At 40.9% G+C, this 26,447-nt stretch overlaps 2 protein-coding genes across 3 annotated transcripts in view; one reads left to right on the plus strand and one right to left on the minus strand.

Annotated features, from left to right (window-relative positions):
• The window catches only part of WDR70 (WD repeat domain 70), a 141,129-nt gene extending 120,197 nt beyond the window's left edge, over positions 1-20,932 (minus strand). For both annotated transcript variants that reach the window (XR_007505003.1, XM_049794329.1), the window contains exons 1-5: positions 20,866-20,932; positions 20,696-20,758; positions 20,367-20,450; positions 18,405-18,519; positions 14,003-14,207 (exon numbers count right to left, since the gene is read on the minus strand). Coding sequence is in view for 1 of the 2 variants with exons in the window: in XM_049794329.1 (XP_049650286.1) it covers positions 14,003-14,207; positions 18,405-18,519; positions 20,367-20,450; positions 20,696-20,758; positions 20,866-20,887 (489 nt within the window). In the remaining variant the exon portion in view is untranslated. The remainder of the gene's footprint in view (positions 1-14,002; positions 14,208-18,404; positions 18,520-20,366; positions 20,451-20,695; positions 20,759-20,865) is intronic.
• A 3,758-nt stretch (positions 20,933-24,690) lies between these two features.
• Positions 24,691-26,447, plus strand: part of NUP155 (nucleoporin 155) — a 31,583-nt gene continuing 29,826 nt past the window's right edge. The window contains exons 1-2 of the mRNA XM_049794323.1: positions 24,691-24,897; positions 26,261-26,398. Coding sequence (XP_049650280.1) covers positions 24,762-24,897; positions 26,261-26,398 — 274 coding nt within the window. The 5' untranslated portion in view covers positions 24,691-24,761. The remainder of the gene's footprint in view (positions 24,898-26,260; positions 26,399-26,447) is intronic.

Consider the following 26,447-nt stretch of genomic DNA (forward strand, 5'->3'; position numbering starts at 1 on the left):
AATTGCGGCTGTTAAATGCAGAAACTTCCTTTATTACTCTATTACTTATAGGCTTGCACAATAACAATACAAACATAAACATTTATTTGATATTTCAAAAACCTATTTTTCAGAGATTCCTTTTCAGAAAGGAGAAAAAAGTGACATGGAGTCACCAGCGACAGAGATACAAGCAGGAAGGGGACACAGAGGATCAACAGGATGTCTGACCCCTACAAGGCAAAATAGGAAGAAAAATCACTTACGACGTAGTACAGGTCTGTCGAAGAGAAAAAAACAAAACAAAAGCCTCAAAACAACTGGCTGCCCTCACCAAGGAAACTGCTGGATAAGGCAGCATTTAATCATAGAACAGAGGAACAACTCTGAAGGACTCTGTGAAAAGAAAGGTAATAAATTCCAATTTAAAACAAATGAAGCCATTAAAACAAGTTACTATATCATTGGCAGAAAAGAGATCTATGTCAGAATTTTTAAACTATTCTTTATTGAGATATACTGTGACATTTACTCTGGCATCGTTATTTCTAGGATTTAATGCTGGAATACACGCATACTTCTATCTAGTGAAGTCAGTCACAAAATTATCGCACACTTCTATGTGACCCAACATTTCACCTTGTGTACCTGCACATCCATGTATGTTGTCTAAACAAGGGAGGGAAAACCCGAGGAAAAGTAAACATATGAAGAATACACAAGTAATATAAAAAAAGCAACTCGCACATCTTCTCCAGAATTTTAATATTTTCCACAGGAGAAATTAATGGAGTTAAAAACCAGTTTATTTTTTTGATAGTCTTAAGGCACAGAATGCTCACAAAGACCAAGACTTAAAACTAGTACAAGAAGGAGTTGTTTGTAAAATGATTCAGCACTCTGTGTCACAGTGGTCTTTTAAAATACGTATATGCAATTTTTAGCCACTGAGGATGATTAAGATAGTTATTTTTTCTTCTGAATTTCCATTCCTGGTATTCTTGGTACTCAGTGGAAAAGGTAGTAACACAATTAACACACTTGAAGAAGGAATGTCATTAAGAAATACATTTATTCTTATATTTAAGACAACAAAAGCAGTTACGTCATGACATTTGCTTTGCAAAAGACATACACTGACTATTTGTACTGAAAAAGATTACTAATCTGGTAGCACTGGAAGCCAGCTGATCCCTACAGATATGTTTATAGCCTGATACGTAAGTTTGCTTTCTTTGCAGAGAACAGCATGTTCCAAGACACCCTAATAACAGGTTGGACAGGAAGAGGCAGATAAATCTCTGTAAATCCAGATGATGCATGAAACTCGGAAGATTACTGACTTGAGAAACAACCAGCAATTATTCTATAAGCTATGATCCTTCCCACCCCAATTTATATTTTAAGTGAAGTCTAGCAAGTTTTTGATATATATAGATCTATGTTACACTCTATCTTGACCAAAACCTTGAAAGATTCCAGTTTGAAAATTGTGGACTAAAATTCTGAAAGGCTGAAGAATTGTTTCAAGTGCCATAATTGCTGCCATTCAGATGCAGTTCAAAAGTTTAAGAATTAATCACTGTTTTCCCCTTCTGCTTAGAATATTCCCGATATGAAGAATGAGAGTTCACCTCCTCCAAAGAATTGCAAATTCATCTTGCAATCTAATGCTGACACGATTTGCCTTTTCAATTGAACTGTCTGCATCAGCTATCATATTTATAGATAGTTTATTTTTTTAATGAAATCTGATCTTTTACTCCTAATTTGGCTCTTTCAGTCCTGTCAACCCAGCATTTTTACAAAATTTGCTTTGTGCCTGCACAAGTATAGCACGACCGCAACCTTTCAGTAAATATAAAGGCTCAGACTTTATATTTACTACTTTAAAGTAGGCCCAGACACAAAGGCTCAATAACATGCAGAAAATACGTCACCCATTTTTGGTGGCTGTCTTTTGGAGACAATGACTAACAGCAAAATAAGCAGGCAATCTCTGTGTATTCCAAGAAAACTAACGTCTTTTATTAATTTCCTTTCTGATATTTCAGAACAGGCATGGACTAGCATAGCTGTACACTGAGGGGTCAATGAGGCTTTAAGTCCCTCTAATTAACTTTGACTAATGAGAAAATGCTGAGTCATAGGACACAGCACGGAAGTGTACTAATTACAGCCCCCTTTTTACTGTGTTTGCATTTGTCCTGCCACAAGATTTTGTTGTCACTGAAACTTTGGAGATTCAGCATCAACATTGTTTTCCCAAGACCCAACAGGTAAACAGTGAACATGGTGAGTAATTCTTAGTCACCTGGCTAAACTTGGAAAAGAAGGGTGTCCTACTCTGGCCCACATCCCCCTGTTTTCTAATATTGCACTGGATAAGATGCAGTATGTGGGCCTGATCCATTTCACATGTGATCAATACAAAGTCACACACACCACATTACATACACACTTGGTATCACAGAGACTGACTACATTTTGGCCACAGGACAGATTTTTCCTCCTGTACAAGGAAACAAAGAATTAAGTACTCCAATATGCAAAAGCTATATAGTCAAACTCAGTCAAAAGACCTTTCATACTTTGTTTAATAAATTGAAATAAAAGAAAAATAAATTGGACATGGGAAGCCTCTGTTAAAAAAATATTCTGTATTTTCCCACTACTTTTAAAGATGTGGGCTGCTGCATAAATCCTAAGTAACTTCTCCATCCTCCAACTAATCTTCCAAAGTTGACAATTCCATTTTTTAACAGGAGGTAAAAAGAAAAAGGCTATATGTATAACAAAGAAATATTTTAATTTTTTTGTCTCCCTCTTTAAATTAAAAAAAAAAAAAAAAAGTACTAAGTCCTATGGTTTGCCTGTAGTACATGATAGGAAAAGAATAGCTAATTCATGTAAGCTAGTAGAGGCAGACATAGAACACTGCAACTCTAATAAAGGTCCTCAGCTCTTTCTGACACCTGAATTAATCTACAAATACACACCATACAGTAAGCGTTAGGGAAATTTCACCTATATTGTGATATTTGTGAAATACTTGACTTAAAAAAACAAGCCAACATTTCTAGCATTTCCATGCAAACAACTCAATTTTTAGTGAGAACTCTAGCTTTTGCTTTAATTCCAGATATGTTCTGAATTAATTAATTGAATATTTTAACTCTTCAAAACCAGTTTTTCCATGACAAAAGTTTTGGTCATGCATAGAAAAGTAAGTTCTACTCCTAATTTCTCCAGCTCTTCCAGGATTTATTTCCTGCATTCACACTCATTAATATATGAAAGATGACCTGTGAGGCCTCTGTATGTAAAAGGGTCACCATGACTAAGTCCAATCTTATTTAAGACCTTGCATTTCACCAAGACAATGGTGAAAGGTACGAGAATGTACACGTGCTCACTGCAATGAATTCCACGTATGTAAATAATCCCAATCAAAATCTTTACATAGTAGTATTTACTCTGAAAACTTGTTCCAAGCTAGCTGCTGAAAAGGGCTGCAGAAACTATGCAAGACAAATAGAAGTCCCAGGCAGGCTGGTATGCCTCTAAGGTGTTTTCACTGCCCCCTAGTGCAATTTTGGGAGAAAACGAGAAAAAAAAACACCACCACCACCACCACCACCACCCCGTGATGTTAGCTGGCAATATTTAGGTTATGGTGTATCAAAGAAATAGGAAAATCTTTTTAAGTCAAACATTGACTGCATCTCACGTAAACAAACTTAAAATTGTGTACCAGCTAGGTAACGCGTATATAAACTGCAGTGCAGTCACAACAGCAGAGAATGAACCACCTGCCCACGCCCCTGCAGTGTGCTCACTTTGTAGCTACCCTGTGTGGAGCTCAGGAGTCCATCACTGCTCTCACATAGACACACAGAAGACAGCTTGGCTACATGAACTCCTGTTTGCACCTTGAGAGCACACTTTGCTGCAAAATAATATACATTTTTATTTACTAAACACTGGTAAATTAATTAAACCTGGAAATAAAAGTGGAAGTCAAAAATCACCTTTTTGTTAGTAGCAAACTATGTTTTGTCTGTATCTTCTGTCTCATCAATAGTGTAAAAGCAAAGGTACAATGCTAGTAGTTCCACCGATAATGCATACTCAGTCCCACTTACAAACTGCAAGTCCATGACCGTAGTCCCACTGAAGTCAACATAAGTTTTTACATGGAAAAGGATCTAATCCTCCAACCGTAAATAATGAACCTGAGCTGCATGATATAGCTATTTATCAGTTAAGTGCATCAAGCCCTATTTTAGAAAACTGAACAGAAAGCTCCAAATCCCTACTGCACAAAGGTCCTGTCTGAACTATTTTTTTTATATTGGGAAGTATAGGTTACATAATTTATTACCTTTTCACTATTCTTGCACATGATGCTTATGATATGAAAATAACTTTTGCTTTACAAAGTAATGTTTTACTTGAAAACTACGTCAAACTCACCTGACATTAAACTACACTAGGGTGCTCATATAAAGAGATACAAGATCTTAAAGGCTTCTTTTTCAGTTTTCTTCTATCTTATCTCTCATTAAGTAGGTATTTTTTGAGACATTACAAAAAAGTTTTTCTACAAAAACAACAGATGTAAAACTGATAATTTTCAAAGTTAAAATAAAATCCTTCTAATAGATAAAGGAATACATAGCTTACAAAAAAGCAACAAGTGCATTCACTGGAATCCAACTAAGACCTTTAAACACATTTCAAAACCTTCACAACTGGACTATGAAATGGGATGGTTAATAAAAATTCATATGAATGATTCTTCATGATTCTTCAGTGCCTTTAGAGAAAGCAATTCTTCTGGTTTATCAAAGGAAACCAGAAAAATTTTGTAACTAATTCCCATAACATTTGGTTATATGAACACTTACCAATCCTCAGTGACAATGATGCATCAAATAAACATTTATAAATAGTAGACAAGGTAACTCAGAAAATACTATTCAAGAACCTAGTAATTTGAAAACAATGGTATTAGGTATTAAAATACAAAAAAAGATAAGCAGGAGTAACAGAAGGAAGTTCAGTATGATTGTTGTGCTATCTGGATAGCGTTAGCATCAAGTATGTATAGTCCCCATATACTGTTAAATGCCCACCTGCAAATAAGAGATGCCATTGCAGCAGTTGTAAAACATTATATGTGGTAGTCTCACATTCATAGAAATCCAAAGCCATCTTTTAAACAAACAGCAGACATTCCAAAAGTCAACATAATTGCTCTCCAAGGATACTGCTGGAGCAGTCTGCAGTTCCAACAGTTTAATATAAATCATTTGTTAATTGAAAATCCTGTGAAGACTTGTTTTGGAAAGGAAATGTAACTGCATGTCACTTAGACTCTTCCTTCAAATGTAGCTCTTCTAAATTATTTAATCATCCCCACCATAAATATTTCAAACACTTGTTATCATCCACTTTATTCTCCTCTTCATTCAAGCAAGAGTTCTCTACACCTGTATTTCTCATTATTCTGTTTAAAGCATAAACAACTTTTTCAAAAGGTAACATTCACATGCCAGATAAAAAGAAAATCTACGATCTTCTGTTTATGTATTCCACATTGATACCAACAGTGTCAAATACAGTTGTTAATATTGCTGTTAGCTTCCTTTCCAAATTTAGAAATATTTTATATATTCTAACACTGACAGAAACAATATGGTATTTGTGCTTCTTTATAAAAGCACATTGGAAATTTGTTGCAATTGCCAACAAAAGCACCATGTAAGAAGGTAGTCATCACTTTCTTCTGACTGTGTAAGCGTTTTAGGGTCCCAAAGAATAAATTCATTTTAGTCTCCTCACATCCAAAGATCCCAACTTCTACTGGACGTAAGGAAAGTAATATTTAGGATCAGATGTTCATATACCATTGCATGAATGGAATTTCCTAAGATTTCCAACTACATATCCTTGTTAAATAATACTGTATTGAAAGTACAGTCTTGTGACTGAGATACGCATGTAGAAGATGTGCTTAGAAAGACTTGGAATTTTTTGTTTCAAGAGGCGAGTCACAGAACTGTACAGCCTCAAGGTTACCCATGCCTCAAACATACCTGGCAGGAAAAAAAACCAAACTGACATTTCTACTGTCCCTCTAAGGACAGTAGAGGAAATTAGCTTCCACAAAATCTTCTGACTATAAAGAAACCAAGGGTCTCACGAGAGATGAGCATGAGGATCCCATGTTTGAAGTGTGGGAGCTCTACAGCCACAGTGTACCTGTCCCAGAGATGAAGAACACTTTGCATCACTTTTCGCAGCTCCCTTTCCAAATACAGAAGTGGTACCAGCAGCTCCTAAAGAAGCCTTCTATGGGCTCCATCAAGTCAGGCTGACCTGATAAAGGGTCTCTAACGGAGCTGGCAAAGAGCAAAAACAAGACATAAGAAGATCTCTAAACTCTGTTTAAAAGGACAGTAGTAATGATAATTATGTTCTATATTGCATTTTATTTAATATTACTGAAGTCACCTCTAAGTACCTTGAAGTCAGCAAATATATGCCTATTAATTTTCTCACAAAATATTTCTAAAAAAAAACCCGTAGGACTAAGTATCTTTCTGTAGAGGAAACATTCTATAACTTCTTATATTCAGTCATATTACTAATTAATCAAAATTAATATCATGCCACCAAAAAGTCATGGGATGATATACAGCAGATAAGTCTTGGCCTTACTATGCTCTGCAGAATTGATAGAGATCTTTTAAGTACACTTGTTTTCTCTGGGGACAACTGGTAATCATGAACTCTGGGGCATTGGTTTGGAAAGGGGAGGAGCAAATACACCATTCCTTTTTATGAAAGGCAAACATTCCCTAAGGAAATTACCCTGTTAGCTTCCTTTTGTGCATTGTCAATATTATGCTCTCAGATTCTAACATTAAGTGTTCCTTCCCTTCCAGCTTCTGACTGATTCTCTCACATTCTTACACTGAGCATCATTATACAAAATTTAGGGGTTTGATTGTGCTTTCTTTTAATTTTTGTGAAGCTTGAGAATCCTTTCTAGCTCCCTTTTGAGATAATCTTTCTCATTCTTTTCAACACCAGCAAGCATATCAATGATCCTTGACAAAATTTCCAGTGCTTGTTCCAAGTTTAATATAAAGAAAATACATTTTCCTGATTTTTACAGCAGAAATAATGTCAAGAGCTAAGAACGCATTATGCACATATATGAGAAAAGTATTTTTCTCCCAATTAACACAAAAGGAAATTGAAAGCAGCGGTAATTGCTACCTATTTTTCATGAATGTATCAATGACTAGAGTTAGTTCAAAAATAATGCCTCTCATCTGGCAACCCACACTTTTCTGTCTGTATTGCACACCCAAAAATTGCTTTGTTCAGCTTACTTAACTTTTTCTTCTTTAGAAAAAATGAAATATGACTGGGTAAACAAGATTCAGCAGTTACCAGGACAGACAATCGTCAGCCTAAATGTTATAACTCCTTAGGATGACTAAAAATTCCCATAACATTTATTTATTTTTATACCACCATGATTTTAGCCAAATTCTAATTGAAGCAATTACAGTCTACTTAAATTCTCCATCTAAATCAGCAGGAAATGGCTTTCTTCCATTCCGAATGCATATTACTGGTATGTCCTATTAAACCTCTAGAAAAATTTAAAAATGCCTCAAAACAATTCTAAAACTTGGAATACAGTTACGCTATCATTTTGGAAATATGCCTAAATCAGAGTATAGCCTTGGAGAGGCCCAAGGCTGTACTTGTTTCAGGGACATAATTACAACACGATTAGTATCCCTTTGGTACTGCAGGCAGAAATAGTTCTCCATTCCAAATAAGAATCAACTGTAACTAAGCTCCAGACAGAAGATAAAGCCTTGCAAATCCACCCGGCAAATTCTTTCAACAACCACCTCTATACCTGTTGCTTCAAGTGAGGAAAAGTGTCACAAGATGCTAGCACTCCGTTAAGTTTTGTTAAAGATCTCAGCACATTTTCTAATGACATATAGAAGAGAATATTAATAAATACACAATCTCTTTCTACTGTCTTTTAATAGGTGTCATCCATTAACTTGAAAAATGCTTACGTCCTAGATTTAAAGCTGTCCACCTACCAACCCTGACGTGACAGCTTTGGCTGGTCTCCTGTCCCCCTCCAGCCAGATTTTGAGTGCACAAACAGGAGATAAACTCCCAGTGCATCTTGACAGGGCAAAAAAAAGCTGGCAAAGACTACTATATGTCCCAACCTCAAAATTTACCACATGAAATATTGCCCTTGTTAGGAATGTGCCCTCTGAAAAATGAGCCATTTTCCTTTTAAAACATCCCAGCTTGGAAACAAGAAGATTTTCTTCAAGTTTTCCAGAAAGGCGTACTTTTCAGGATAGAAACCAAACCTGAAAAGCTTCGGACTACAGGAGCAACTCTGCTTCCTCCCTCCCCTCTCAGCTTACAACCATGTGAAAAAATAGCACTGACAATCCAACCAGGTTTTACCATTAGGAGAAAAAGCACTACAGAAAAGCACTGATCACAAATCAAATAAACAACTCCTCGTACCATTTTCCACACTCCCCAAATTAGTGCCAGGCTTTCACATAAAAAGGAAAACTATAACAAGAGAAAAATATCAGAGGGAATTGATACTAAGTGTACCTATTGTCCTTAAAATATACTTGATACAGCAGTATTCCTTACACTACTACAAAACAAGCACTGCAAAATACTTGTGTAAGTACTTATAAGCATATTGTGCCTTGTTAAGAATCATCAATTCTGGCACAAATGGAGGTGAATTATACTAAATAAGTCATTAAATCTACATATTTACTTGTTAAATGTAACTGCCATCAATAGTAACACAGAATTTAATCAAACATAGAAAAATGCTTTACAACAGCTACCACGAAGACTTGAGTATATAAAATGAACTTACAAAAACTCAGAGAAAAAAGTATCTTAAGTCAGAACTCACATATGTAATACAATATCTATGGCTTTCCTCAAAAATTTATGTTCAGTTTTTATCACATGTAAATGTAAATTACAGAAATGTGTAATACTCAAAAGCTAACAGTGCTGATTCAAAACATTCAGCAATTAACTGTTATTCATTTTTCTGTAAAAACACCAATAAGGCATGAAAAATTCCCATCAAAGATAACCCCCAGCTACTCCTTCCACCTGATGATTATTCAGTAAAATACCACATGTGAGCTGGGCAGTCCTGGGCCAACCCTAGACTCAAAAGACACTAACCTCATAGCAAGCAATTCTGACAAATGTCTCTATTGACAGTCTCTCATAAGAAAGCAAAAACAACTGAACAAGCAATAGTGGAAAAACGATGTTCCTGTAATAAAAAAATCACATCTAAAGTAAGGCTTGAGAAACAGTGGCAACTACCAGGGCAAAGCCAGTATTTTGATGCATTTTATCTGTTACACAAATTTCACAAGACTTCATATTACAGAACTGCAGCTCATATAACTATTAAAGAAAAATTTGTTTACTTCAGGGTCAAAAATAGAGATACTTATGTTTTAAAGAAGTTACTTCAGCAGCAAAATACGATAACAAAAGAGAGGCAGTCTCACAGTACATCTGGAAACACAACAAAAGAATTATTCAATGGAGCTTTCTGTTTCTCCTCTCCCAATTCTGCCCCCATGCGTACCAACCACAGCCTGATGTACAAGAAAGAAAAAGGAATCACAGAGTTCTCATAACAGCAACACCTGCCTTCCTTGGGGCTTACAAGATCATACTGTGATCACCAATCGATCAACAGGAAATCAGGAAAGCACAGCTGCTTCCTGATTCCCTTCACAGGAAAGAAAATAACTGAGTTCATGAGCAGCAGTAAGGGGAGGCTCTAGACCCCAAAGGCCTCTGGCATCCATGCTGACACAAAATCTTCCCAGTTATAAATTAACTGTTTAGACTGAAAACCCACAAGTCTCATATTTCTGCTGCTCTGCTTATTCTCAACCGAATCTATTCTAGACTGTTTTGTAACTATTGTCTTAAGTTCAGACAAACTTAAATCACACCAGTCTGCAAGTTACTTTTCTGTCTGAAACTTTTCACTGGGGTCTTTTAATTCTGGTTTCCAGTAACTCCACTTTATCAAGCCAGTTGTAGCATTATTCAAATACATATAATTAAAAAATTAATACCACAATCTGGCTAGAAATTAAAACAGTCAACCAGCAAACAAAGTGACTGCTGAGAAAGACAGGCTGAAGTTAAGATCAGCTGTTTCCACACATTGTTTTCCCTTTGGCATTCTAGAGAACTTTACAGAATTAAAGCAAGAGTTTCATTAAACAAGATGCCCACTTCCCTTTGGGGGGAGATAATGAAAATAAATAATTATCAGTGCCCAGAATCCATAAATCTGACAGGCATAAAAGCAATTACATATTTTTTTAAAAAAAAATCCATAGCTCATTTGCATATGACAGACATCAAGTTAAAGTAACAATCCAGTTGTTTTTTACAAAATTATTTATATGTATAGTAGATGGCATTCGAGAGATTCCAGTGCATAAAGCCCTACTAAGGTGAAGCCATCTTCAGTTGCGAACAACAGAAAATAGGTACACAGCACGCTATAGCACAGAGGAATTAAAAAGAAATAGATATTTTCTATTACATTGCTGATAACCCCCTCTTCTCTTCATAAGCTACCTCTGCTACTAAAAGCCTTACTCTGCTCTGTGTAACATACATACAGCCTCAAAAAATATACACAGTTTTACCACTTTACCATTTTCCTGCAATTTCTCCATCATTAAATAATACTGTTCTCCCACATTGCTATGCTACATAAATGAGTGCTCAGGAGTTAGATACTTTCTCCTACAACACCTCATTTATTCCATAAATATCAATAAATGAAGGAGTCTGCTACAACTTGGCATTAATCTATAGTTTGAACATGATTACATTTAGGAATCCATACAGCACTCACTACTGAGATGAAAGAGATGATATCATAAACTGGAACAGTAGTATGTATAGGACTCTTGATTCATGTGTACCTAATAAAATTACTCAGCTAAAATTACTCAACAAGAGAGATGTCAAAGGATGCCAGCCTTCCTCTGATGATGCAATAAAACACATGTTGAATATTTAGTGTACTTCCATTATAGTTTACTTGACCAACGTGGTGAAACTTTATTCGACGCAACTGAATAATTTTGCTAGTTCCGTGTAAGTAGGCAAGACCATTGCCAACACACTTAATTGGAAGGTGTATATATTTTTCATTTCAGAATGGAATTACAGCAGGCTAAATATATACTGCTTTTTGCTAACTGCAGAAAGTGATGTCTGTAACAGACCACGGAACCGAGGGAAAAGTATTCCCAAATTCTAATCCAGTCTTACAACAAAATTATGGTTAAACCACAAGCTACTTGTATCAATTTTCATTTGCAAAAGAAAACTCAAGCAATTTCTGGCATGAGTTACAGGGAAAAATTAAGTATACAAGATGAACGACCATTGTTTAGCTAATCTGACGTGTGGGTTTTGAGCAAAATTCTCTTAATTGTCAAGAACAACAATCTGGACATACTCAGTTTAGAAATCGACTTTATTCCTTAAGACCCCGACAAGAAGGCTTTCCACAGAAATATTACTTCCCTAACAACTTCACCTAGTTCTGGTGTTTTCAAACCTCTGTTGCTTAAGAAAATAAGGAAGTACATAACAGAAATAGAGCAATGAACATTAACGTCTGTGTAGAAAAGATCAGGACGAATATCTACACGAGATTTCTGATGCAAAAGCTTGTGCAATACTTCAATGAAATATTAGCAGACATGAGGCATAACCTTGGGTTTAGTTGCCAGGATATAACATGATTTCAAGTTTACACTGTTCTATTTCAGTGTCATATACACTGAAATCCTTTGAGCATCTCGGAGAACTTTTACTCTCCCAAAGATTAAAGATACCTGGCAGGACTTGATTCCCAAGCCTGGTTGTTTCTCTCTACGTGGCTTCAATTATCCAGTGCTATAAGGCAGTTACCAGCTTCAGAAGTGCTGACAGCATAGCAAAAGATTGTTTTTTTTTCTGGGAAGAGAAATGAGGACAGCTAGGGAGAGCTGTGATTTAGGAGGGCATTCTGAAGAGATCCCAAAGAAAGAACAAAACACCTGTGCAAAGCAAGCACACATTTTTGAGATTTACCACTTCCTAATGCATACATGCACAAAGTTAGCAGCTATTAATAGGTACTTTCAGAAGCTGCTGTTCTTTGTGTAATACATTGTGGTTTCCAAAGTGACCAGCATCTGGGCTCACCAAAATCTGTGTACATGCTAACACTCTGGACAATACTGAAATAGTTTTGAAAGTATTTAGAGACCAAACTGAACATGGCCAAACATTTCCTTCAGCATCAATAAATGCAAGCACTTTTCAGAACAGCAACTATTATTCTGATAATCTGTTGGAGAGATTCATGTTTGATAAAATTTCTTGATAAAGCACTGCATTTTGAGATTTTACTGTGAGTTGAAAAATGTATGAACAAGCAGACTTGAGACAGGACAACAGATGAAAACTGGCAGAAAAGAAGTACTGACTTCAACATGACAAGATCCACAGCAGCTGAAATCTGCTGAGTCTATGACACCCTCAGGAATATGGACTCACTCCACAGTGCCATAACAGCTGAAAGTTAAGAGAATTCCTGATACAGATCAATAGTAAGTCATACAAGGCTCACAGCATTCTCAAGAAAAGTTTGGGATTTAACCACTTGGTTCCCTAAGACAGAACAAGTCATATTGGGGGCACAGATGAGATCACAGGAGATATGGCACTAAAATGTGCAGTTTGATAATGAAAGAAATCCATAAGCAACAGTGAATCAAGTTCACCAGACAAAGTAACAAAAAACCCTAAGGTATTAGAATTTCCCATCACTTATCCCCTGGGGGGGTGCAGAAATTGTGATCATACAAGGTTAGGCTTACTCTGAAACTCAGTTATGTCACTGCTTAAGAAGTTCCTCTCGCTCATTTTAAATGAGTAGTCTGAACGTATGTTTTAAAGTTCACAAGATGCAAGGTGAGAGATTTTATAAGAAAAGAACAAATAAACAATACCTAGTCAAAACTGAAGAGGAATTTAAAAGAAACCCTTGAGACATCTGGGAATTTGTTTTTTAGAATTAGGTCTATATTCCTGCAACAGGACATACAGTCTTTTTCTGCTACTGAATGGTTCAGAAAAAGAAAGGCTGTTTTTACAGGACTTCTACCATTGTTGCTACAAAACAACATGGAAACCATCACACAAAATCCACTGCAACAAAATATTCAATCCAGGAAGTTTTGGAGAATGAACATCAAACCATTAAACTTTTAACTAAATAGAGAAAAATTTGTCAACTAGGTGTGTGTGATACCCAAGTTAGGCTCTTAGGGGTTTTCTTGCTTTAAACATAGATAGAAAAGACAACCTATATTCACTCTAACAAACCAGTCTGGCACTTATTTAGATTTAGAAAAAGTACAAACCAAATCAAACAAAAAGAAAAAAAGGAGCTTTCAGTTACCACGGTTCATTTTCTCAAAACAGTTTTGGCACAATTGTTCCCCCTAGATTCAAGCCCAGCGCTACCTCCTCTTTCCTGTAAAAAATTCTACACATGCATTGGGAAACAAGCTACATAAATATTTATATAAAATATTTATCATCTATACAGTTATTTCATAACGTGAAAACAAATGATGATGAATTTCCCTTGAGATTCACATGCATACATTTTTTAAAAATCCTGGTATTTTTAAATGAAAACAATTACTTGCATTTATTGAATAATCATTACAAAACCCACAAAAAACCTGCATTTCAAACAACAGTCATACTTCACTTGCAAATTCAATCATAAAGGAAAGAGCACACTTACAAGTTAAGAGTCTACTCAAAGCATTAAAACATTAAAGAGGAACAAAATACTTACAGTATCTTCCTCCTCTGTATCATCATTGTCATTATCGTCATCACTATCCTTGAACCCAGGTGGAAGTGGTGGCCCAATGAATTCATCATCTTCATCATCATCATCAGTATCCTCAGCTGGACCTTGAGTAGAAGTCTGGGATTGCATAGACAGACCAGTTAACTCTTCATCTGAGCTACCTTCACTTTCACTACAGGCCACCTCTCTGTATAAAAAAAATTTAAAAATTAAAAATTTCATGAACATCGGCACTTCCATAGGAATTTTCAGATACAAGATGCTGAGCACTGTTGTAAACTTGTAAACACTGAAATTAGCGGCAAAACGTAAATTAATTTTTATTAACAGAGTGTGGGCCCACCATCATCTTCTAAACATAAAGTTTTAAAAAAAAGGACCATCATAGTCACAGGCAGTTCAAAAAACTGGACAAAATCAAACAAAGAAAAAGTTAGACAGATTGTAAAAACAACAGTACCACGTCACTAGTATGGCTTTCAATATTGCCTAGAAGCGAACAGAATATATTGTTACAGAGCATCTTCAGGATTCTGCTTTAAGTTGCAGCTTGTGCAGATGCTCTGTACCTCTGTTGGCTGGGTGGAACTCAAAAGAGTAGTCGCCCAGGCTCACAACCAGAGTGAGAACACAAAGCATGGCACTTGCTTTATAACGGTGGTAAAGAATAACAGGGAGTCAGGCACTTTCAACCAAATATTTGATACTGTAACAAATCTTGATTCTAAAAGTCACATTAAATTATCATTTTGCTGTTGCTCAAATCAGTTGTGTGGACACATTATTTTTGGCATTGGAAAATTTTTGAAAAGTCAGTAGAGTGACTTAGTCCACGTTCATTCAGTTTATTCAAAATAAATGTGCTCCCTCTGCTGGTAGCTGTCAAGTAGGCAGTACTCTAACTGGCAGAAGGTCTAAAAGTGATAGGCCGAAAACTTTGCCTTTTGACTAGATACAGTGTATCATCACAGTGATACCTTGCAGTGAAAATCAGATGTTCCTTTCAGATTCAGTGAGATAAGGTCATATTGCAATACTTGGTTTAGAAGCTTGCATTTTAAGAGTGTATGTGAGTTGTTAAGTGAGCAGACTGCAAAAGATAGTTTAAGAAAGAAGAAAAAGAAGACTACAGAGGTATTGGGGAGGTTTAAAATTTAGGTTATCGCTTAATAACTATAAGAAAAACACACAAGTTGAAGAACATAATAAAGGATTAAGAAAATATGTTATAAACTATGTAACTGTGACAGAGAATGCAGCCCCACTCCACCTCCCAAACTAGCTGTACACCAAGCAGGTAGTAGGTTACACAGCAAATATTTGTGTTGGATATGCAGTCAAAATTCTATTCTAGGAAGAAATCAAAACAAACTAAAACCAACACAAATTAGATCCTGAGATGTTACAGTGATAAGAAGTGTTTGCGTGCCTGAAAGCTTGTCTAATTTTTCCAACTATATTTACTAGCCTAATAAAAGATATTACCTCTACATGCAAACCTTATTTTGCATAGCGATGAGAGACATTTGAAGACCTAGATCAGGATATGATTATCTAAGAAATCTAACTCAAACAAAAAGAGCTTCTTTGACTCTACAACAATGGGGCAATCAATATTCTTTTACCAAAAGGAAGCTTTCAGCAGGTGAGGAATGAGTTGGGACCTTCAAAGTTCTTCAAATTAGGTATCCCCAAAACTAACAACCTTACAATATTATGTGCAAAAGAGTTGTGTTTTAAGAGTCAGTATGCGTTCCCAAACTAGCAAACCACATATCTTTTCCCCAAAAGCCAAACTATTTCATTAGTTTTGGAATGGAACCAAATATACACTGTACCTGCCAGTGAGAATAATGTATACAGCATAATGATTCAAGGAGGCTTTTCCAATTGTGGAGTCACAGATTTTCAGATCTTCCTATAGACACCAAAGAACAATACCTAGCTTCCTTCCTAATTACTTATCGTTATCATTCCCTCATTCGCTAGGAAGGATAAATCGATCAAATCAAACATTCCAGTACTTTGAAGGGCAGTGTAATCACTCTGCATGTGAAATGGTCAGAATCGCAGTGCTATTTTTCACCACACTCCAAGCTTGGCAGGGACAGCCATGTACTACAGCTACTGGTATCCTCTGTCCTGACTGGAGGAAAGTCAAACGTATTAACATCCCAATGCAGCCAGACCAAAAGCCCATCTACCCTTCTGACAGCAACCAGGAGTGGTGCTGACAGAAAAGACAAAACAAGTGGTGTTTCCTTCAACTTCCAGCCTTACAGTAGTACTCTACCAGAGGCTGTAAAGAAAGAACCAGTTTGCCAGCCCTTTTCCCAGGCTTCAGAGAAGTGTAAGGAATTGTTTTTTGCTTTCCCTCATTACCTCCTCAGTAAGTAAAACAAGCTGTAAAAGGAAAATCAGAAAGCTGCATTAGAGCGCAGATGGCACACAGGGGAAATAAAAAACATTCTGAGAGTTGTACAAGTATGCGGGCACATCCCCCCCAAGTGTTCACTCTCCTCGCATCATCCACTCCATTTGGATATACTATCCAAATACTATCAGATACTTTCATTTCACAATGCATAATTATTATTATTATACTTATGTGTAAATACGCAAGTCCCATAACTATTGTAAACATTTCTCTACAGCAAAGTAGCTCAAAAGCAAAAAGAATCAGTAGCTGTTCTTCACATCTTTTTGGAGTGACCAGCCCCTTTTTAACAACTAAAAAATTAGTTTGAGGGCTACTATGACAACAGAAATTGAAAAGATGTAATATTCAGGAAAGTGTTACCATCTTCAGAGAATAGAACAAGCTATATATATTAGATCAGTTTATAGTAACTAAAATCTGCATTATAAAAAGAAGTACTGAGAGTCCTGTATTTCAGACTTAAATCATCAGTTGTAGGATTGTTCCTTTGAATTAGGGTTCAGACACAATGCCATATCTCCTTCAGTAGCTTCCTGGCTTTAGCACTAAGTACTAAGCTACACATCCTATTTCACAAGGAAATACAAAACTTCCAAGAGAGCCTTTCATGTCATGCCCTCCCTTCTCAATTCTTGGTAAAAAACAAAAGAAAAACAAAGAAAACTTAACATCAGCAGAACTCTGGTGAGTTACCAGAGCCTAGCTAATAACCCAGAATACTAAAGATATGTTACCTTCCTTTACACATACTCCCTGAAGGTCTATTCTGACCAAGTCCATTAGCGAAATGAGACGATTAGGGAAAAGCTCTGCATCACCTGACTGCTTTCCACTGTACCATTTCTTTTAAGTGACTCTTTATATTGAAGTCACCCCTATATAGTACACAATCACGTTACATTTAAATTCTTGTGATCCTTCATTATTTCACCAGATAGGTATCTAAGATTATCAAAAGCAATCGGGAGCACAGAATATTTTTCCCACATGCACAAGACATAACACAGATCTATAGGGTAGTATATTGTGCAACCAGTTATTTCAGTGAGAGTGCATGGCTCATTTGAGATTTCCATAGACCAACACCCAAAAAGTAAATTTTTTAACAGAAATTTGTTCACAGTCTGAAACACTACAAGTTTGTCCATAACAGCCTACCACATACAGGCTCTATCAGCCTGTAATATATATATATATATATATGTATACTAGAGTCTTGTATGGGTTATTCCACTTCCATAGATACAGAAGCCTAAAAATTTACAGTGCACTGATCTCCACAATCCCTGCCATGCAATGGAGTTGTGTGGCCCCCATTACCTTCAGCTACTTTTGATTTCCCAGCACCTCAGAATTCAAACTGTCAAAGCAGTAGCATTTATTTTTTGTCAATAACAAGCATTGCCAAGTTTGACAGTAAATTTCAGACTGAAGTCAAAACAAAATACTTTCTCAGCCCCACCACTACTCTATTCAATACAATGTGCACACAGAGGCTCTCCACCTACTTTGCTTTCTTTTTCAGCAGGCAGGAACAAGTATATTCTATCTACGGGTGGGAACAATAGCTGCTTACTAAGTCAGCATATGTAGCCATTATATTGCCCAAATATTTTCAAAAAATCCACAGATAACGTTGTTGTCACTTCAAAATAAAAAGTATGCCAAACAGGATTAGGGAGGAGACTGCAAAATTTACAAGATAAATTTACTAATTTACTAATTAAATGATTAATATTAAACAGACATAATGTCAATATTTACAAATTATTGACACATCTTTAAGAAAGCACAGATAAAAAAAATCTAAAATCCATATTTCCACTGAAATACTTCAGATAACATAGACATGTTCAAAGAAGTTAGATGACACTCACGCTGCCAACAAAAAAATCCTTCAGATAAGAAAGCTGTTACGTGGAATCTCCCACCACATTTAAGTACCTTTGGGTTAATGTGGACCCAGCTCCTGTTGCACTGGATGCTGAAGCTGATGAATCAGCGCATGGACTTCTAAACTCTTTTTCAGCCTGGTCTTCCTTCTCTCTTTCACGAGCCTCTGAATAGAGACAGCACATAATTGACAAATAACCAAAACTTTTAGAAAATAATAAAATTAGAGGCTTGCTGAGGACAGTAAGACAGTTTTCTTTATTTCAGACCTATATGAAACATTTGAAAAGGCAACAGCAAATAAAGGATTTCACCTAAAAATAGATTACTTTACCATATAAATTAAATTTCCATTGCTACTGCAGTGATCCCTCAGAAAAACAAAACTTCACAAGGAAAATACAAACACCTTCTAGCTGTTTGTTTGTACACACTGTTCTCTCTATACAAGAAACATCACTGTTCGCTAAACTAAAAAGAAAAACATGTTTTGCAGCAAAGCTAGGAACATTTTCCTCTGAAAAGAAATACAAACACCTGCAAAATACTGAACCAGAAAACTTACTTTGATCTCAGTTCTTTTTATCCACAGTTGGGATAGCAGAGGAGACATTTCCAAAAGTTATTGTGGGTATCCCAAAAAGCTAAAAGTCAACAGTGTATCTTAAGAAATCTGAAAATAAAATGCTTACATTACCTCATCCTCAGAAAATTTGTTTCCAAGTTGAGCAGCTTAATTACATACAAAGCTCTGTCATTTTTGGTAAAATGATCAACCTTATAAGCAACAAAATGCATAGTGCTTCCTTTCTGGGCAAGAGCCTAGAAACCTTTGCGGGGAGGGGTGGGGGGCAACATTCAAGATGCAGTTCAAGATGTCTTAACCTAAAGACCTAAAAAATTACGTTTTTGTACCCACTTACTGGATTTCCCTCCTAAACTAAAACATGGTGTAAGCAAATGATCTCTCATAAGGAAGGACAGATCAACCTGAAACAGTATCAAACATGAAAAGGTTTCCAACATGGAAACACATTGTTGTGTTTAGATTCAGCCCACTCAAAAAAATGGTCCAAATCAAGTTTTGGAATCCTCTGTATATTTGAATTTCGCAGTGTCTTAAAGTCCATGAAGTCAACGAGCCTCCACAGAGGTCTGTTCTAGTGGTTCTGCATAGAACCAAAACAGTAAAAAAACCCAACATCATAATCGTCTCAGTCCTTCATACAGAACTGCTTTCTTCATGATAAGGTGCTTCAAGTCTACTGACTTCACAAACTGCAACACTTTAGAGAGCAGGTTAAGCCTGCTAGTAGCATAGAAGCTGCTCAACCATGATGGCATCACACGAAACAAACAAAATAAAAACCAAACCCACACACATTCTGCACAAACTGTCAAAGTGGAGGGAGAAAGCATGGACATTTAGGTTGGCAAAGGGATTTCTAGAACACACTTGTCTCCCAAGTACCACCTTTGGAATGATGTTTGCTTTGATACAGGCAGCAAAAGACACAATTTTCTCCATCTCCCACTCTCAAACTACCACCTTGAAAACCTACCCCCTCACAGCACAGCAGAAGACAGAGACAAATTTGTGGGCTGCTATACAACCTGCTGTTTGGTGTAAGACACACATTTCTTCTTTGTTATTCTGTTCTCTCTAATTAAAGACCTCTGTACCAACCTCCTTTCCAAAATAAATACACAGCTAGGTAAAATAAGGAAGAAGTCTTGTGTTTAAATTCACCTTTTTCCTGTATGTGTAAGCAATGCTCCACAACAGGAGCCTTGCTCACGCACACTACTCTTGCATACTCAGACAACATACATAAATTAATAACTATACAATTTATCAAGCCCCAAGCTGTTTAGGACCATCTTACTTGAACAAAACTGCACTTATTTTTTGTTCTCTAGACACCTAGTCTGAGCCACGTTAAACACCACCCCAAGCCGGAAAAACAAAACACGTTTTCAAATGCATTAGCTGACTACACTCCCGTTTCTTACCTAAGACCTTCCTGCTCCTCTCCACTGCAGTTCTTCTCGTTTGCTCAAACATGGCTTCGAGGTCGAAAGTCCGAGCTTTTTTCCCTGAAAATGAAGAAAACGGAGAATGAAACACAGACTCGCCCTGGCCACAGGCACTCCGGCAGCTCCAGGCCCGAATGGGGGGGCGGGGGGTGGGGGGGTCACAGGCACGACCGCTTCATTTCCACCTCCAACCGCCAGCCTCCCCCGGGGGTCCCCACCAAGGGCCGCCGGCCCCAAGCAACGCCCCCCCCCCCCGCGCCCCTCAGCCGGGCGTCCGGCACCCCCCGGCCCTCATCGCCACGCACCGAATCCGGAGAAGCCCATGGTGGCCGCCAGCTCCGGATCGGGTCCCCCCAGCATCTCAGCGTCTGCAAGGAGAGAAGAAAGAAAACCACGGAGGTCAGCCAGGGCCGCGTGGTGGGCTCGGTCGGGTCGGGTCGGGTCGGGTCCGGCCCGCCACCGCACCGCCGCTCACCGCCCTCCGCCGCCGGCTCCATGCTCTGCCTGCCCCGGAACCACAACCGGCGCCGGACGGAAGCGCCCAAGAGTGGTCAGAGGCTCCCGGGGACGCCCACCCGCCAGCGCGCCTGCCTCCACCCCACCCCACCCCACCCCACCCCACCCCGCCTCGCCTCGCCTCGCCTCCCCTCGCCTCCCCTTCCCTCCCCTTCCCTCCCCTTCCGCCTCGCCTCGCCTCGCCTCCCCTCCCCTCCCGCCTCGCCTCGCCTCCCCTCCCCTCCCCTCCCCTTCCGCCTCCCCTCCCCTCCTCTCCCCTCCCCGAGCCGCGGCCGCGGCGTGTTTCATCTGCCGGGTCCGGGCGTCAGCCGGCGGCCTTGTGCCGTTCTCCCGTCGCTGCTCGGAAGGCCTCGACTAAATCTTCGTAGAATCGCAGAATATCTAAAGTTGGAAGGGACCCATCAGGATGATCGACCCCAGCTCCCTGCTCCCCGCAGGACCACCTGACACTAAACCATATCACCAAGAGCGTTGTCCAGACGCTCCTTGAACTCCGACAGGCTTGGTGCCGTGACCACTTCCTTGGGGAGCCTGTTCCGGGGACCCACCACCCTCCCAGCGAAGAACCTTTTCCTAATGTCCAGCCTGAACTGCCCCTGAGGCAGCTCCATTCCATGTCCTCGTGCCCTGTTGCTGGTCTCCAGAGAGAGGAGATCAGCACCTCCCCCTCCGCTGCCCACCACCCCCCAACCCGCGAGGAAGGCGCAGGCGGCCATCAGGGCACCCCTCAGCCTTCTCTTCTCCAAGCCGAGCAAGGCAAGTGACCTCGGCCGCTTGAGTCTTGCCCTCGAGGCCTTTCACCACCTTGGTTGCCCTCCTCTGGGCGCACTCGAACGGTCTGATGTCCTTCTTACACTAAGGCGCCCAAAACGGCACGCAGGGCTCGAGGTGGGTCCGCACCAGTGCGGTGTAGAGTGGGACGATCGCCTCCCTCGAACAGCCAGCCGTGCTGGGCTTGATGCACCCCGGGACATGGTGTCACGACCCAGGCTGGACAGACCAGGGAGGGGTTGTGGTGAATTCAGAATTCCTTCCGGCTAAATTAAGGTGAAACAACACCAAACAATCAGTTTAATATTTTATTCATGGGAGAAGCAAACAGAACTTGGAAGGCATTAACAGCAAGTGGTGGGGTTTCTCTCAACAGGAATTGGTATGAAATGACTTCGGTGACCTGCATAACCCACAGTAACCATATACATCAATTAAGGGAAAAAGGAGATCCCTCCCATTGGGTCACAAGGTTCAGAGCAGACCCCCTTGCTTTCTAGACTCCTCAGAGAAGGGCCCAGGGGCGGCTGGATCCACTGCTAATCCCAGACTTGTTCAATGGTTTTATGTCTTAAAGGGATAAGGAGTAGAGATTGTAGAAAAGGAAAAAGAAAGAGAGAGCGAGACAGAGAGAGGAAAAGCAAAGAGAAAGATTTCACCAATCCTATGTCCAGCGCTGGTCCTGCCAGCTGAGGGGTCCAGTTCTGGAGGGGGGGCACGCATGGGGCTTCAGTTTGTGTCCTTTTATCATCTCCTTGCCCCTCCTTCGGGCGAGCACTCAAAATTATTAGGCTAATAAGGTCTAACCTTTGGGAAATGGGTCAGTGGGCTTGGGGGTCATTTGGGGAGTAATTTCTCCTTCTCTGCAGACATGACCACTGTTTGATCTTTGGCTATGCATGGTGAGCTGCTCATTCAGCACCTCAGAACAGGGAACTGCGCACCCTCTGGCTTGCCCTCCCCATCCTGTCGCTGATGTCCTGTGCTGATCGGCTTCTTTTCACCTGTGGTTCCTTGCTAGCAGGGTTCATCGTTAAGCAGAACTTGACCCACCGCAATGTTTGAGACATTAACTCTTTCAGTCTCTCACACACAGTTGGCCCTCTTGGATCCCAGGGCACACTGTTGACTCAGTTCAACTTGCCATCAATCCAAACCCCCAGATCTCTTTCTGTGGGACTGCTCTCCAGCCTCTCATCCCCCAATTTGTACATGAATTACCCCATTGCACATGAAGAATCTGGCACTTGCTTTTGCTAAGTTTCATATGGTTGGTGATTGCCCATCTCTCTAGTCTATCCAGACCTCTCTGTAAGGCCTCTCTACCATGAGGGAGTCCACAGATCCTCCTAGTTTAGTATCATCAGCAAACTTACTTAATGTACATTCCTGCATCCAGATAATTTGTAAAAACATTAAAGAGCACTGGCCCTAACATTGAACCCCGGGAACGCCACTGATGACTGGCCACCACCTTCCCAATCTTGAGAAGATACAGGCAGAATTTCCCACTTTGCCACATAAGCCTTGTGGGGTTTGGGGCTTAACTTAACGTTCTCCATGTGGAAAGCAGAGCAGGAGGGGTTTCCTTTCTTGTGCCAGCTGCCTCTCCCATAAACAAAGCTTTCCAGAATGGGCACTGGACTGATCTGGGGGCAGAGTCAGTGCAGTCAGGGCAGCAAACACGACATACAAACCAGACCCACTCCCTGAAACCCAAGTTTTACCCAGCCCTGAGACTTCCTACAACTGTCTTGGAATGCCTCCACTGTCCAGAGTGGACACATCACTCAACAGAGGCCCAACCTTGGTAAGTTAACAATCTGCTACAGACATTTTGATGCGTCATCCCACATTCTGGAAAAACAGCAGCCACACCAGGTCAGCGCAGTGCAAAGGTGACTTACTCTGTTTCTACACCTGAGCTCCACAGGCACCGTGCATGCTTTTGCAGAGGAGTCCTCTCCTGGGTTTTGGTTTACATCACTACACACAAAACTGGTGTGTTTTTGAATAACTGATGTGTGGGCTTGCCACAGTATCACATCAGGCTCGCAGTATAAAATACCCTTGGCTCGGCTACCACAGCCTCCTGCCCCCCCAGCCCCCCGAGCTACAGTGACCACCGAGCACACAGGCAGGTGGGGGACCACCCAGGGCCACACACCCCTGTCAGGAACTGCTTCCCGCTGCTCTCCTCAGGTGTCCTGGGCCTCTGGGGGCCATCGAAACAGAGCATGCCTGGCCCTGGGGCGGATCACAGGGACGGTGCTGCGGCTTGCCAGGCCACAGGACCCCCCAGAGAGGCACTGCAGCCCCAGCCCAGAGAAGGGCAACCAAGCTGGTGAGGGGCCTGGAGCACAAGTCTTATGAGGAGCGGCTGAGGGAGCTGGGGCTGTTTAGCCTGGAGGAGGCTGAGGGGAGACCTGATCTCTCTCTACAACTGCCTGAAGGGGGTTGTAGTGAGGTGCGTGCTGGTCTCCTCTGTCAGGTGGCTGGAAATAGGAAATGGCCTCAAGCTGCACCAGGGCAGGTTTAGGTTGGATATTAGAAAAAATTTCTTTACTGAGAGGGTTGTCAGGCATTGGACCAGGCTGCCCAGGAAAGTGGTGGTGTCACCATCCCTGGAGGTGTGCAAAAAACATGCAGACGAGGCACTTCAGGACATGGTTTAGTGGGCACGGTTGACGGTTGGACTCGATGATCCTGAAGGTTCTCTCCAACGTAAATGATTCTATGATTCTATGGTTCTATTCTTCTATGACCTGGCTTTCACAGCCTGCCCGGCCTCGGCAGCTCCTCTCCGGCAACGCTCGACCCCCAAGCCCGAGAGGCGTTGTCTGCCCCCTCCCCCCCCAGAGCTCCCCTTTCCGGCAGCCCGACCGGGCGCCGCCGGCGGTCTGGGCCCCGCCGCTCCGCGCCGCCCTGCCCTTCCCCCTCCCGCCGCGGGCGGAAACGGCCATCGGCGCGGTGGAACTGTGTCACGCGCGCAAGGCCTGCCGGGATTTGGCGGGTGGCGAGTTCGCGCTTTCTGGCCGTGTGGGGAGGCGGGCCCCGACCCCCGCCGTCGCCATCGCCGTCGCCATGCCCGCCGCCATGAGCCCAGCGGCGCCCACCGCGCAGGAGGCGCTGGAGATCGCGGGCCGCATCATCGACCGGCAGATCCAGGATGACCGCTGCTACCCGGACCTGTCCGAGCTGCTGGCAGTGCCGGCGCCTGGTGAGGAGCACTCGGTGGCCCTCTGCCTCTTGCTCTCGTCTCCTCGCCCGCCCCGGTGCCCCGGTCGCACCGCGACCCCCTGCAGGTCGGCCTTGGCCGGCGCTGCCTGGCCGGCCACGCGTGGGGGCCCTCGGCGGGCAGCCAGCGGGGCACGATCCCCGGCCCTTGGCGGCTCCCGCCCTGGCAAGGCCCCGGGGACACAGCGGCTGCTGGCTCTGCCTTCTCAGGGACGGTGGCAGGGCTGAGTCTGAGGGCTTCTGAGGCTTGGGGGGTGTGTGGGGGGTGGTCGTGTAGTGGGCGCTTTGGTGCGTGGGTGAAAGTTGTGGATGTGGGATCTCCCCGTAATAGGGGGAGCACTGCAGGAGGAATGAGCTTGGGTTGGCTCTTCGGCCCCGTATACCTGCAGAAGGTGAAGAAAATGGCACATGTTTTCCATCCTGTCTGCTGGGAGGTCTCTTACAGAATGCTTAGAGGGTCACCGAGTGCCCAGCACCATCCCTAAGTTACAACCAGCCTGAAAATCTCTCTTAAGCCTCTTTGAGCAACTTTGATTTGTCTATAGCTGTATGTCACATGTAGTTAAGATGTAAGGTATATCTCTTCTCAAACATTTGTTTTGTTCTCCTTAAAACACCAGGACAGCATTTCCTACTTCATTGGTGCCCACTGTCTGGCCAAGTGGGCTGTGAAGAGGCACTCTAGAGCTGTAGGTGACCTAATTAACACATATCCGTGGGTGTCAGGATACAAAGAAAGTATGTTTTCTGCTATGATACAATGTGATGTGCATGGCCAAAGTGTAACTGCCCTAGCAGCATCATGGATACACATCACATCAAATAATGGGTGTACATGGGTGCTTTAACTTGTTACTAGGAGTACAGATCAGCTTTTCTAGGTGAAGGAATATGCTCCTGGCTTATTCATGTGGCATATTTAAAGTCTGGCGGTACGATAGAGAAAGGGCTGGAGAGTATCACAGAAAAAAATGGGGTGGACAGTCGGCAGGGGTCCAGATGAGTTATTGTAAGAGTTTGTTTGCAGATCTGTTTACTTATGTCTGATTTGAGATTTAGATTTATTGTTTGTGGTCCTGCTCCTGCAGAAACGTGTGTTTACACATATGTTGTGGGTATTGGTATTTATATGCTTAAAGTCTTCAGTATCAAGACATTTTTTTCTGTGTAGTCTGAAGGCCTGTGTCATTCATCTAAAGTAAAATGGGAAATGTGATTAGTCTAATTTAGATTTCACAGATTAGGAAACAATCAGGTAAAGATAGAGAAAGAGAATGTAAACCTTTTTTTGTAAATTTCTCAATCTTTAGAAGAAGTCTAATCCTTTTTGTTGTTCTTGCTTGCAGGTAGCCCTACTGTTTCTGGTATGTCAGATATGGATTATCCTTTGCAAGGACCAGGTTTGCTGACAATACCTAATCTTCCGGAGATCAGCTCAGTCCGCAGAGTCCCACTTCCCCCAGAGCTAGTCGAGCAGTTTGGACGTATCCTTACAAAAAATAATATGCTAGGTTGTGTAAGTAATAATATCAG

The sequence above is a fragment of the Accipiter gentilis genome, chromosome Z (genome assembly GCF_929443795.1).
Source record: "Accipiter gentilis chromosome Z, bAccGen1.1, whole genome shotgun sequence".
Lineage (NCBI taxonomy): Eukaryota > Metazoa > Chordata > Aves > Accipitriformes > Accipitridae > Astur > Astur gentilis.